Here is a 14,575-nt window from a genome sequence, read left to right as displayed (position 1 = left end):
TATTCTGTCTTCATTGTTTAGCATAGGAGACAGACATTATAGTAGAGATGACAGGAAAAAAATAGTCTTCTTTGAGAATATAGTATTTTGAAATGTTTTGGGTGAGCTTGTGCATTGAAGTTAATGGTGAAAAGATCAATGTGTGGTGTGGGTGGTACCCATAAGCAGGAACAGTTATTACCAACCTCAGCACACTTGAATACATCCGTGTGCATTTGTTTCTGGCTCTTTCGTACTTATTTGCTATAGTGTTCTGTTATACTGTCAAAAACTGAAGGTACATTAGAACCTGCTGATTTAAAGCAGCACAACTCTCAGGTTCTGTAGTTAAGAACATAGATCTAATAAATAAAAGTTTTTATACAGTGTGGAGTTAGAGTTAACTGTCCCTTTTTCTTGCCCACAATATGATCCACTGGACCAGTCTTTGGAAAATCATTGTTAACAAAACTCTGTTCAGAATTTGCTCCAGTCTTATAGTTGGCAAAGTCAGGTCAGATGGCAGTATCGGGAAAGTCAGATAAGAGAAATTCCTCTTACCTTTTTCTTGAGAACATTATTCAGAAAAGCAGAAGATTGAGCACATGAAGGGGAAGTATGTAAGATACTTGGGATGTAGCAGCCAGCCTGTCCCCTACTCCCAGTAATGCACTGTGGTTAGGAAAAACTATGAGTGTGAAGATAGGAATGTGAGCAAGCATTACTGATTATTGATTATCATAAATGGGAATGGACTAAATTTCCCTAGATGATTGAAACAGGAGTGCCACTGATGTGGGCATTAATTGAGAAGGGTAGGCGGGGGATAGGACCTAGAGTTCTGACTGAGATTAGGAGAACACCAGATTTAGAATAATTAGTGTTCCCAATAAACTGCCAGGTTTTACACTAAAAATTAAGAAAAATATTGGATAATAGAGAATGTTTGATAAAAGCATCCTGAGAGGTGTTTATCTATAAGCATGGCTTACCTTGCTTCTGTCTTTTTAGGTGTTTTCTCAGCACATCTTCTTATACTTATATTCTGATCACTGGTTTAACCTGATGTTTTGATAATTAGCCTTGGCTGAGAAAGATAACAGGCCTTGAAAAGTCAGTAGACAGCTGGCCAGTGAGTAACACATGAGTAGCACACAAGATACGCTTGTTGCACAGAGGGAATTGAGTCTGCTCTTTTCTTTTCTAGAAATATTAAAAGTCTTTCGGACATCCAGATAGTACAGGTTGCATGTGGTTACTATCATTCACTTGCACTTTCTAAAGGTAAGTACTCGGGCTTTTCTAATTAAAAATTATTGTTTGGTACTTTGAACAAAAAGGCCTCTGGATTTTCTTTTACAAGATTTGTCCTGATTTCATTTCCATGTATTTAAAATCAGCTATTAGTTTCTATACTTACAGAACTGCTGAAATATTTATTGATCTTATGGTGTCTGTAAATCAGTTTCAGGGTAATCTTTGGGTTTTTTGTTTTGTTTTGTTTTTGAGACAATTTGTCACTGCCCTGGAGCTCACCAAATGACTGCTGACTAGCCAGTAAGCCTGAGCCAGATCAGTGGCTCCTTCTCCCTGAATGCTAGAGATGGCATGAGCATGCTGCTACCCCTGCTCCACCCAGCCCTGTTCAACAAGTGCCTGTTGAACTTGTCTTCACTTTACCAGTTGAGCTGTTTCCTCAGCATAGAAGCTTGTTTTTGTTTTGTTTTGTTTTAAGATTGATTTATTTAAAAAAAAAGATTTATTTATTATATATAAGCACACTGTAGCTGTCTTCAGACACACCAGAAGAGGGCATCAGATCCTATACAGATGGTTGAGAGCCACTATGTGATTGCTGAGATTTGAACTCAGGACCTCTGGAATAGCAGTCAGTGCTCTTAACCACTGAGCCATCTCTCCAGCCCCAGAAGCTTACTTTTAAATGCGCACCATTTTGTAGCTTGAACTTTTTAATTTGCTAAATAGATTATTGCTAGTTGTTTTAATAAAAAATGCTGAAGTTGCTGGCAGATGAATTAGAACTAACAAGTAGTAGAGAAAATGATGAAAGGATCCAGGAAGGATGCTAAAAACAGATCTATTTACCAGAAAAAAAACCAACCTTAGTTCCATTTGGTGATGTCTGAGAAGGAATGACATCCCCGTGTATATGATTTCCGCTGATGAAGGGCAACACTGATGAGAGCCAGTGGGAACTGGAAGCAGGGTAGAAGCCATATTCAGTTTGAGCACTGTGAATTAGAAGTAGTTTTGGAACATCCATATGTAGATGTCAAATAAGCAGTGGGCAGTAAGGGATTTCTTAGTTTAGATTTGCACATGTTGATAATGGAAGCCTTGATACTTCTTAGGGAAAGGCTAGAGAATAAGAGTAAAAGATGAGGACTGTTAAAGAGAGTCCTTTGTTGTAGGGCATGAGGAAATGAGCGTATTCCTAGTTTATATAACTGGTTACTAGTATACTGCTGAAACTTACCAGTGTGCTGATAACATTTTTTCATATAAAGAAACAAACCTCTTCCTTCAATAAGTATATATTTTCATCTAATGAGAAAATGGCCCAAAGAAGTAGTTGATCTTCAAATAATACTCTGTGTGTGTGTGTGTGTGTGTGTGTGTGTGTGTGTGTGTGTGTGTGTAAGATAACTTTATGATTTTTGTCTTACAGCAAGTGAAGTTTTCTGTTGGGGACAGAATAAATATGGCCAGCTCGGTCTCGGCATTGAATGTCAAAAGCAAACCTCACCACAGCTGATTAAGTCTTTGCTTGGAATACCATTCATGCAAGTCGCAGCAGGAGGAGCCCATAGTTTTGTACTCACCCTTTCTGGAGCTATCTTTGGATGGGGACGTAACAAATTTGGTCAGCTAGGTCTTAATGATGAGAACGGTAGGTTCTCTTTAGAGTTAAGTGCATTTTTAAACGAGGATCTTCTGAGATAATGAGTGATTCTTAGAGCATTGGAGAAGTGTATACCCAAATCTTCCCAGGACTGATAGAAGTGGGGCTGAGGGTGTTAATTTAAAATTTTAATGTGGTTTGGGAGGATCATGGGAAGGCTGAAAATTAACATGTAATAAACATGTAATAAATTGGAAAGTTTGTTGAGGCCTGGAGATACAGCTCAGTGGAAAAGCTCATGCCTAGTATGCACAAGGCCCTGGGTTTTCCCTAGCACCTTTTCCCCATCAAAAAGAAGAAAAATATTCTTTAGAGCACTTGTATGCGATTTTATATATAGGTCCATGGGAGAGGCTTGCCTACCACAGAGGGGATCTGTGGGCTTAATCCACAGTACTGAAAGAGAAGAAAGGCTATGCTGCTTATGTCGCCATTACTGGATGTCATTAAGAGACAGTTTATAAATACTGATTTAAGTTGGTAACCAGTTTTGCTGCAGTATTGGCCACTACCTGGTAGAACATATGTGCAATAATGGCTTAGCCTGGTGTTGAAAAATTTTTAGTCTGGAAGAGTAGGATGACATATCCAGTTGATATTATTGTTTCAAGTTGGATTTATTTGATCTGGATTGTTCGATTATTTTTTGTTGAGCTTCTTTTTACTCTGATGGTTGTCTTAAATAAACATTTTAAATTAAAAAAAAAACCCAACTATTTGAAACAAGTTACAATCTTTTATCTGATACTTGATACCTGCCAGTTTTTTTGAATGCTAATATTTGGCATATAAGTCATAGTTTGTGAAGTTCAACATACTTGTAATGCCTGAGGTGGCCAAAGTGCATTTTTACCTAATAAAAACTGATAATGATAATAAGTAAATAATTCTCTCGTAGAATTAAATAGAGGCTTTTATTCTGCATAAATATGCTTATGTTACCTGTTAATTGTTTTGCTACAAAATGCAGAAAGTAGGACAGGCTGTTGAGTAGAATCTCTGAGCATGACCCTTACAGAATAAATAATTATACACATATCGAAAGTCTGATAATACTGAAACCCTGTATTGCTGAATCCTCTGTACATTGGCACTAGGGTAATTTAATGCTCATAAGGCCTAGAAACCCAAATTTATAGGCTTTTTTTCTTAGGAAGTCTTTGATTGATAATAAAAATTAGTATTACATCTACTGAGTTTGGAAATCTGTAAAGGAAACACATTTTAGAAGAATTTTAGTTTAAAAATATCATTAACATCTTTTATTGGAATTTTCAGATAGGTATGTTCCTAATTTACTAAAGTCACTAAGATCTCAGAAAATAGTTTATATTTGTTGCGGAGAAGATCATACTGCTGCATTAACCAAGGTATTGTATTTAAAAAACTTTTATTATTCGCAGTAATTTTTTCATAATTAGTGAATGCTTTTGTAATATTTCCATTAAACTTGAGCAATGTTTATGTTTCAGAAATAGTTTATATATTGAAAAAGGCCTAAATTATTTTTTAAAATAACTTGCCTTAATGTTCAATTTTGCTTAGAGTTATGAACTGCACATTTGATAAACTGTGACATTCAATTGCAGCAGTGTTTAAATGTAGTCCAGACTCACCTTAAACTGTAGACATTATCTCGTTTCTGTGCTTCAGGAGCGCTGGGGCTGCAGTCATTTAGTACCATTCTAGCACTTTTTGGAGGGGTGTTTGTCTGTGGTATTGATAATAGAAATTAAAACTCAGAATCTTGTGTATACTAGGTCACCTCTCTACCACTGGGCCACATCTCCAGCCCCTTCTTTATTTTTGCTCAGGCTGACCTCCGGTTTTTAAATCCTATTAGCCTCTGAGCAGCTGGGATTATTAAATATTTTGAATGAGATGGTTTCATTTTGGTTCATCAGGCTTGCAGTGCTGTGTGTCAGTCCCATTAGTATTTATTTATTCATACTACCTAATTTGCATTAAATTTCCATTTGGTTTATATTTTATAACATGTAAAGAAGCAGCTGAATTTTCATTATATTTAAATATTTTTTATATTTTATAAATATATTAAATGTTGTATTTAGGCTGAATACTAAGCTAGCGATGACAGTTTTTAATACAGCCTTGTCAATTGCATTAACATTCATCTTTCATCTTCTGGGGTACTTCTGTGGTGAGTAGATGTCAAGGAAAATGAACACATTCAGACAGTGGGTGTAGTTATGTGATGGCCTCAGTTTGATCTTCACCAATATAGAAACAAAACATATTGCAACTAATTTTTACTGGAAAATATTGTTATTTGTTCATATTAACATAAACATTCTGAAAAATTGTTTTTGGCCAAATTAGAAATTGGTGTTTCTGAAGGGGTAGGGATGTAGTGGTTGGTAGAGTGCTTGTCTAATATACAGGAGGTCCTGGGTTCTATCCCAAATACACCACATAAACTGAGGTCAGAAAATAAAGCCTGTCTTTACAGCTATGTAGCCCCTCCCCATTGTTATTATTTTGTCTTATATAGTTAGTAAAAGAAATTAACTATTTTCTTATCCTCCTCTTCCTCTTTATCTTCTTCTCCCTCCTCTGCCTCTGCCTCCTCCTCCTCCGCCTCCTCCTCTTCCCCCTCCTCCCTCTTCTGGTGAAAAAAGCCTCACTGTGTAGCCCTGGCTGGGCTTAGAACTCACTACCTTACAGAGTGTTAGAGATGGAAGCCAAAGCTCCATGTTTGTTAGGCAAGCACTCTATGAACTAAACTGTCTGTACCCTGCCTTCTGCTCTGTATTTGTTATGGAAAGTTTTAAACTGTGTTTTTATACTATAATATATAAAAAATTATGCCGTTAGCATTGAAACCAGAGTGTAAAATTACACACACATAACTATAGTTGTAAAGAAATTGTCAAATTGAAAAATACTATAGTTGTGTTAGGTTATCACATGTCTCTTTTTAAAAATGGCCTCAGCCAGATGGTGGTGGTGTATGTCTTTAATCCCAGCACACAAAGACAGCAGGTGAATCGCTAAGTTCAAGGCCAGCCTGGTCTACAGATGGAGTTCCTGGATAGCCAGGGCTACACAGAGAAACCCTGTCTTAAAAAAAAAAAAAACCAGCCACGTGGTTGGGGATTTAGCTCAGTGGTAGAGCACTTGCCTAGCAAGCGCAAGGCCCTGGGTTCGGTCCCCAGCTCCTGGGGCGGGGGGGGGGGGGGGGGGGGACACACAGCCAACAAAACATCATAGCCTCATGAGAGAGTTCAATCATAAAGATTTAAAGATTGCCTCTTATAGCAGGTCTGTATGCATACACATCTATGCACTCTGCCTTACATGAACTTTTCATGGGAGCTTTCCTATCTGTACTTTGTATTTAATATGATCTCCCTGTGTAGCGTGGGTTGGCCTTGAACTCATCTTTTTGCCCTGGCTTCCTGGTGGGAGGACATTATACTCTGTCTATGCAGAGCATTTGTTAAGCTTGTGAACTAAAGATAGCTTTTTTTTTTTTTTTAAGTTTTTGTGAAATGTTAGTTGGGTCCTTTGAGTTTAAAAAAGAAGAAAAGAAAAAAGAATATAATGATATTCCAAAGCAATGCAATTAAGTATTTCCTGTCTCTTTGATTGGTTGGTTTAGTAGCAGTTATTTTGTTTGATAGGTGTGGTGTCTAACGTAGTCCTGGCTCTTCAAACTATTGGGCAGCCTTTCACCTTCTCAAGTGCTGAGATTTCAAGTGTGTACCACCATACCTAGTAGTTATCACTTCTTTAATTAACACTTAAATATTTTTATCATAATGAGAACATGATTGAGTACTTAAATCTGTCAGAGCATACCTGGTGGGTCAAGCCTGTACAGTTACAACTACCTGAGATGCTGAAGCAGGAGGGCCTTAGAGTGCAAGGCCTTCCTCAACTAAGAACAAGTTCAGGAACAGCTTTGACATCTATTTAAAAATTCTATTTTAAATAAAAGGCAGAGGAGGCTGGTGAGATGGCTCAGCAGACAGAGGTGCTTTCCAAGTGTCCTCAGTAACTTGCATTGACTCACCAGAATTCAGATAAAGGTGGAAGGAGAAGACCAAACTCCTAGAGTTGTCCTCTAAATGCATGTTTACACATGCAACATGGACATCCATACTAATAATACATTTTTAAAATGTTATGCCAGTGGTACAGGCTTTTAATCCCAGCACTCAGGAGGCAGAGCCAGGCAGATCTCTGAGTTCGAGGTCAGCTAGGGCTACACTGAGAAACCCCTGTTTCTGGACAAAACAAAAGGTTTAAGTAGAAGAAGGTATGCGGGGCTGGAGCCTGAGTGATAGAGCACTTGCCTAACGTGCACTAAGCTCTGGGTGTATTCCTTATTGTCACACACTAAATTATTTTAGCTTGAAGACATGTTTGCCTTCTTTAGTCGGCCATCACCTAATTTCAAAGACAGAAAAGAAAACATTGAGTCTGTATTAAATGTGGTCTCATGTGGTAAATATTAGCTTATTTTCTGGTGTTGAGCTTTGCATAAGTTAGTTGTGTTGGTTTGTTATTTTCCAGGAAGGTGGAGTGTTTACCTTTGGAGCTGGAGGCTATGGCCAGCTGGGTCATAATTCTACCAGTCATGAAATAAACCCCAGGAAAGTGTTTGAGCTTATGGGAAGCATTGTTACTCAAATTGCTTGTGGAAGGTAAGCTGTGGTAAAGAAGTGAGGATTTTGGACTCTAGACTGCTTATCGATCTGGTAAGGATGATGACACACACTTACACCTGGCAGGCTATCATAGGGAGAATCTGTTTTTAACAAACCACCTACCCCCCACCCTAAGAAAAAACTCACATTTTTTTGAGGACTGTATAACAAATTGTCTTAGGGTTCTAGTGACCTGAGGTGAGATAGTTCTGAATGTCCGATTAGCTGCTGAGCAGCTGTAACAGCTGTCTCCTGCGATTCCGTCTCAGTTTCTTAGAGACTGTGTCATTCTTCATTGTAATGGCATCATTCTTATATTTTTACAAGCATTTTTACAAACGTGTTCTTATTTTAAATATTTGCCAGCACCACTTTCTCCTCTTAGCAGATGGCCATCCTGAGAGGGGCAATGCTGTTTAGACCTGTATTTCCCCACTACTTCAGAGATGCTCAACATCTTCTTAAAATCTGTATTGTTATTGACTACTGCATTCTGGCTCTTAACCTCTATCAGATACCTAATCTGAAGGTTTCGTTTTTTGTTTTTTAACATTTTATAGGTCACCCTTGTGTTTTTGTGTTGTCTGGAGAGAAGAGAAAACAGATTCTGAGTCATCCATACTCACCCTAGATAATCCATAAACAGTTCTCCCATCTTAGGTCTAGAGTGGCTCAACTCAGCTGAACTTTGGTTTCTTAAAGGAGCATGGGTAAATTCTGGGTGGCTGAATACAATTCTCTCCCCTTGCAAGTGTTAGCCATTTATGGATCTTCAAGGTAGAGTGGGCTTTCTCCGCTGGCTCATGACTTACCTTTGACCCTTGTGTGCTGGCTGCCTCATGAATCTTTTCTACATAAAGGAATGCTTCATCACCAGCATTCAAAATACTGTCGTTTTAAATGCCGAGCTATTCTTCTGAAACCAAGATCTGGGTGAAAATAATCAGTAGGCAGACTGAAACAAGCCATGGCTGCCATTTGGCTTGATTTGGGGCTTTGGCTTTTGATCCTGCAGTTGCTTTTGGAAGACTTCTAAATGTAGTTCGTTTTCTAAAGCAGTTTTGCAAGAATGTTCTCGAATAAGTAGCTGGCATTAATTTACTGTGTAATATAATTCTTTTTTTTTAATTTTTTATTACATATATTTCTTTACTTACATTTCAAACGTTATTCCCCTTCCTGGTTTCCTGTCCTTAACCCCCATTCCCTCCCCTCCTCCTGTAATATAATTCTAAGTACAAAATATGATTCTGCATATAGATGAAAAAGTTTATAACAAATGTCAGACTGGAGAGATGGCTCAGTGGTTAAGAGCACCTATTGCTCTTCTTTTTTTTTTCCCCTCCCCATGGTCCCCGCTCCCCCTATTGCTCTTCTAAAGGTCCTTAGTTCAATTCCCAGCAACCACATGGTGGCTCACAACCATCTGTAATGGGATCTGATGCCCTCTTCCTTTGTGTTTGAAGACAACTGCTTATAATACACAAATAAATCCTTTTTAAAAAGTGTCACTCACTAAAGTATTTTTTAAAAAAAATCCCAAAAAACAAATATCAATTGAGAAAGCTAGAGATGTGGTTCAGTGGGTCAGAATACTGATTGCTTTTTCAGAGGACCTGGATTTGAATCCCAGCAACCACATGGCAGGTCATTACTGTTTTGTAACTCCAGATTTATGTAATTTGCACTTTTTGGCTTCCTTGATCACTGCCCACATGTACCAGATACACATGCAGACAAAACACAATTATTTTAACAAATGAGATCCTGAGAAATGGCTCAGCAGTTATTTACTGGCTGCTCTTCTAGGGACCAACCCAAGTTCTATCCCAGCACTTACCTTGTCTCACAACTGTTTATATCTCCACTTCCAAGGGATCACATACCATTTTCTGGCTTCTGGACACCAGACATGCATGTGGTATGCCTACAGGCAAAACACTTGTATATATAAAATAAAAAGGTAAAAATTTATTTAGCTATCATGATGACACAGGCCTTTAATCCCAGTCCTCAGGAGACAGAGGCAGAGAGATCTCTGAGTTTGATACTAGCCTCAACTGCAAAGTGAATACAGGTCAGCCAAGGCTCTATTATACGGAGAATCCCTGTCTCACAAACCTTTAATTTGGGGTTGGGAATTTAGCTCAGTGGTAGAGCACTTGCCTAGGAAGCGCAAGGCCCTGGGTTCGGTCCCCAGCTCCGAAAAAAAGAACCAAAAAAAAAAAAAAAAAAAAAAAAAAAAACAACTTTAAGAAAAAAAGGAAGAGAGAAATAAATGGGATCCTGTACTGGGGGGTGTTGGAGGTGGTGGATATTCGTTAGTAAGTGCTTGCCTTACTAGCACTAGGACCTGAGTTTAATTCCTACATCACATATAAAATGTTGCGTATGGTGACACATGCTTGTTGAGTCTTGACACTGATGAGACAGAAACAGTAGAGGTCTTAGGATTTGCTGACCACTAGTCAGTCTAGCTTAATTGGTGAGCTGCAGGCTAGTGAGAGACCCTGTGTCAAAAGAAATGATACCTGAGATTGATGTCGAGCTTACCCACATACATATAAAGAGCGAGCAGCTTGCTGTGACCCCAAAGCCCTTGACATAAAAAAGTCCTTAGTTTTCTCAAATTTCCTAATGACTGGGGTGTGATTAATGACATGAATCATTGTGTCTGGCTAATAGTGTTCTTAGGTACACATACAAATTTAGATTTCATGAAGCCTTATTTGTCTTTTTGTTGCCTGTGACTATGATATAATTGAGGAAATAATGCCCAAATTCAATGTTTTTTATCCTTTGGTCTGTTTTCTTCCAAGAATTTTTATAGGTTTAGCTTTTAGATTTGGATCTTGACCCACTTGATTTTTGTTCAGTTTGGAGGCATGAACCAGGCATCCTGCATACTAGACAAGCTTTTGCACTGAACTACATGCCCAGCTTTGGTTTCTGACACATTTCATTTTGTAACTCAGGCTGGCTCAGAACTCATCCTGTAGCCAGCTTGAACTTGGAACACTCTTCACACTTTGGTCTCTAAAGTGCTAGTGTTAATTCTTATATTCAATAAGTCAGCAATGGTTCAACTTCATTCTTCTTTGTGTAGATAATATAGTTTTACCAGCATTATTGTGTAAAATATTTTCTCGGTGCTGAATGATTTTTTTTTCTTTTCTTTTTTTCGGAGCTGGGGACCGAACCCAGGGCCTTGCACTTGCTAGGCAAGTGCTCTACCACTGAGCTAAATCCCCAACCCCCTGAATGATTTTTGATGTATTGTTCAGAAACGTTTGGTCTTAAAATCTAGGACTTAATTTTGGGCCATTTATTCCATTGATTTGTGTGCAGTGTGCATGCACTACATACAGCTTTAGCTACTGTAACTCTGTCATGTTTTAATACGTTTTTAGATTTATTATATATAAGTACACTATAACTGTCTTAGACACACCAGAAGAGGGCATTGGATCCCATTACAGATGGTTGTGAGCTACCATGTGGTTGCTGGGATTTGAACTCAGGACCTGTGGAAGAGCAGTCAGTGCTCTTAACCACTGAGCCATCTCTCTAGCCCCATTTGTCATGTTTTAAAGTCCTGAAGTGTGAACCCACCAATCTTGTTTTTTCTGTTCTTGAGGCAGGCATGGTGTGTCTCCTTTCCACACTCCTAGCATGGCCAATCTTTCCCTTGGTCCCAAGTCTAGGAATCCTAAAAGTTCTACCTTTGACTGACCTGCCCAGCCATTGGCTGCTGGCATTTTTTTTTTTTTTTTACCTATCAGAACCAACTTGGGGCAGAGTCCCTCAGTGTCTTACCTGTGGACATGTGGACTCTTTAGTAACAAACAATTTTGGGGAGCCAAACTAACAATAAATTACAAGCATCATTAGGGTAAACCCACTACAAAGTTCATTAGATTTCTGTATCAGATTGTATGACCATGTCTTTGGGGATTTGTTTTAATTAGGTTTGTACGTTGATTAGTTTTCTATGTTCTGGACCACCCTTGCATTACCTGAAAATAATCATACCAACATACCATCTCAGTATGCTGTTGAATTCGGTTTACTTGGGACTTTGTTTGTTTGGAGAAGGTCTCACTGTAGTTCTGACTGGCCTCAAACTTAGATTCTGTCTTAGGAATTTGAATTGTCTTTCTAGCCTGTAGTTGATTAGATACTTTTTAAAGTTGTTTTGAGTCAGGGTCTCACTCTGTATAGAGTTAACTAGACCTCTCTCTCCCAAATGGTTGTACTAAAAAGACTTGTACTTTTGCACTTGGCAGTAAGGCAAACAGTAATAGTTGTATCAGATTCTTTTTTTTTGTTGTTGTTTTGGTTTTTTTGGGGGTTTTTTTTTTTTTTGGTTCTTTTTTTCGGAGCTGGGGACCGAACCCAGGGCCTTGCGCTTCCTAGGCAAGCGCTCTACCACTGAGTCCCCAACCCCGTTGTATCAGATTCTGCAGTGCAGTCCTTACCCAGATAAGAGACAGATTCTCAGTATTTACTACTTACCCGTTTTCTCAGAATCTCCCCTCCAGTTCCTTTTTTGAAAACTTGATCTTCTTGCTTTGTGATGACACAGTTGCTATAAATTATATATTTACATCGCTTTTTAATAGTTCTGGCTTTTTAACCTTTATTGATAAATTATTCATGTACATAGTTGTATCATGTACAAGTTTCTTTGTTTCTATTAGTTGTGCATACAATGTATATAGTTGTCTTAATGTATTGGCTAACATGCTAGCATAATCACTAAAGTACTGATGATCAAGATAGGGTTGTTTCTTTGTTGGAAAAATCAGTATTTCACATTTAAGTATTATGTCGGTCAATAGATTTTTGTAGGTTTTTGTTTGGTCTTGGTGTTTTGTTTTTTTTGTTTTTTTGTTTTTTTTTTTTGTTTTTTTTTTTGAAACAGAGTCTCTCCTTGTAGCTCTGTTGTCTGGTTGTCTGATTGTCTGGTTGTCTGGTTGTCCTAGAACTCTATGTAGACCAGGTTGGGCTTACACTCAAGAGATCTGTCTCTGCCTCCCATGTGTTCATCAAAAGTGCGCACCACTGTACCCAGCTAATTTTGTAGGTGACCTTTATCAAATTAAACAATTTCTTTTTTGTTTCTTGTTTTCAGTGCTAGTATTTCAGTTCCAGGGTCTTATCTACGATAGGCAAGCACTCTGCCATTGAGGTATATACCAACCCTATTCCTAGTTGCTCTTCGTGTGCCCGTTGAGATAATTAGTGGGTTTTTTTGTTTGTTTGTTTTATGTATGTGTGTGGGGGTCCATATTCAGAGGCCAGAACAGAACATGGGTCATCCTCTCTGTGGGGTGCACATTCAGAGGCCAGAACAGGACATGGGGTATCCTCCTCTATCACTCATTGCTGTGTTGCCCTGTGACAGGGACTCTCAGTGGGCTGGAAGCTCTCCATTGCAGCAGACTGGCTTTTGAGTAAGCTCTCAGGATCAGCTTGCATGCCCCTACAGCCCATGCTGAGTTTACAAGCACATACAGCCGTTCATACATCATACAGCTGGTGATATGGTGCTGGGTATTCTTATCAATTCCTGGTGCTCGCAGAGCAAACACTCATAGCCCCTGAGCCATATTCCCAGCCCCGGTTTATTTTTAAGAGGATTATGTTGGCTAATTTGTAGTTAAATTCTCTGGAATTTAACCTTAAGTCAGCAGTTTTCTATCATTTTATTCCAGGCAGCATACTTCTGCATTTGTTCCTTCTTCAGGACGAATTTACTCCTTCGGTCTCGGTGGTAATGGGCAGTTGGGAACTGGTTCAACAAGCAACAGAAAAAGCCCTTTCACTGTAAAAGGAAACTGGTTTTCTTATAATGGACAATGTCCACAAGATATTGGTAAGTGTTACCGTATTTAACATGTGCTACATATATTATAGCTCTTATTAAAACGATGGCCTTCCGTGTCTACAAGAACTGTAAGATGCATTGTTAGTAAAGTAAGAAATTACAAGCATGCTGCTAACAGGAGGAGCATTAAGTTTTATCTAGCCTGGGCGCGTGCTAAGACCCCAAATGCATGTGTTTATGTTGTATATATCTACATCTCTACATGCAGAGAAATTCTGGAGAAAATCATAAACATATTTTTGTGGTAGGTCTTCCAGAAATTCAGATACCAGTGAAAGAGGCGGTTCGAACTGATGTCAGTACATACAACAAGATTTCCTAATTGAATTGTTTTAAAATGAAGCAGTTGTTTATATCACATTGTTTTGTAGCCACTCTCTGGACCACATTTCATTTTGCAGAAATAAAACTGTGTAGCCATTTAAGCAGATTTACTGATTTTGTGTCACCTTGGCACAAGCTAGAGTCATCAAAGAGGGAAGGATCCTCAGTTGAGGAAATACCTCCATGAGCTACAACTGTAAGGCAAGCCCTTACGGCCATTCTCTTAATTACTGTTCAGTGGGGGAGGGCCCAGCCCATTAGAGATAGCGCCATCCCTGGGCTGATGGGTAAGAAGGGTTTACTACTGAGTTACATCTTGTGAGTTTTGGAAAGAAAACCTTTTCTGAACTCTTAACTTATCATGGTCTTTACTGTGGTTAAAGAGATGAGGATCCAAATTCAGTTCTCAGCATCCATGTTGCTGCTATACTCCAGCTTCAAGAAGCTTGATGGCCTTCTGCTCTTTCAGAAGCACCACATAACACACAAATGCACAAAAAAATTAAAACTAAATATTTAAGCCAGTGGTGGTGGTGCACGCCTTTAATCTCTGAACTAAGGAAGCAGAGGCAGGCAAATGGATCTCTTATGAGTTGGAGGCCAGCCTGATCTACAGATTGAGTTCCAGGATCACCAGGGCTACATAGAGAAACTCTCTCTTGAAAAACAAAATGACAACAACAAAGCTAAATATTTAAAATTGCATTTTACTATTACATAACTGATTATTTACTGAGAATTTTTTAAAAACAATGTTTTACTTGTTGTAAAGGCGTAATCAAGGAA

At 38.6% G+C, this 14,575-nt stretch overlaps 1 protein-coding gene across 21 annotated transcripts in view; it reads left to right on the top strand.

The window, feature by feature from the left end:
• The window catches only part of Herc4 (HECT and RLD domain containing E3 ubiquitin protein ligase 4), a 74,540-nt gene that overhangs the window by 23,687 nt on the left and 36,278 nt on the right, over positions 1 to 14,575 (top strand). For 15 of the 21 annotated variants that reach the window (XR_015644763.1, XR_015644764.1, XR_015644761.1 and 12 more), the window contains 5 exons: positions 1,187 to 1,263; positions 2,669 to 2,890; positions 4,181 to 4,272; positions 7,442 to 7,572; positions 13,293 to 13,453. Coding sequence is in view for 15 of the 21 variants with exons in the window: in XM_087597510.1 (XP_087453636.1) it covers positions 1,187 to 1,263; positions 2,669 to 2,890; positions 4,181 to 4,272; positions 7,442 to 7,572; positions 13,293 to 13,453 (683 nt within the window). In the remaining 6 variants the exon portion in view is untranslated. The remainder of the gene's footprint in view (positions 1 to 1,186; positions 1,264 to 2,668; positions 2,891 to 4,180; positions 4,273 to 7,441; positions 7,573 to 13,292; positions 13,454 to 14,575) is intronic. The other 6 variants (XM_087597515.1, XM_087597513.1, XM_087597517.1 and 3 more) reach the window with 1 other exon arrangement.

This window comes from Rattus norvegicus, chromosome 20, assembly GCF_021556685.1.
Source record: "Rattus norvegicus strain SHRSP/BbbUtx chromosome 20, alternate assembly SHRSP_T2T, whole genome shotgun sequence".
Classification (NCBI taxonomy): Eukaryota; Metazoa; Chordata; class Mammalia; order Rodentia; family Muridae; genus Rattus; species Rattus norvegicus.
Note: the sequence above shows the minus strand (reverse complement) of the source record. Positions and strands in the feature narration are given on the sequence as shown.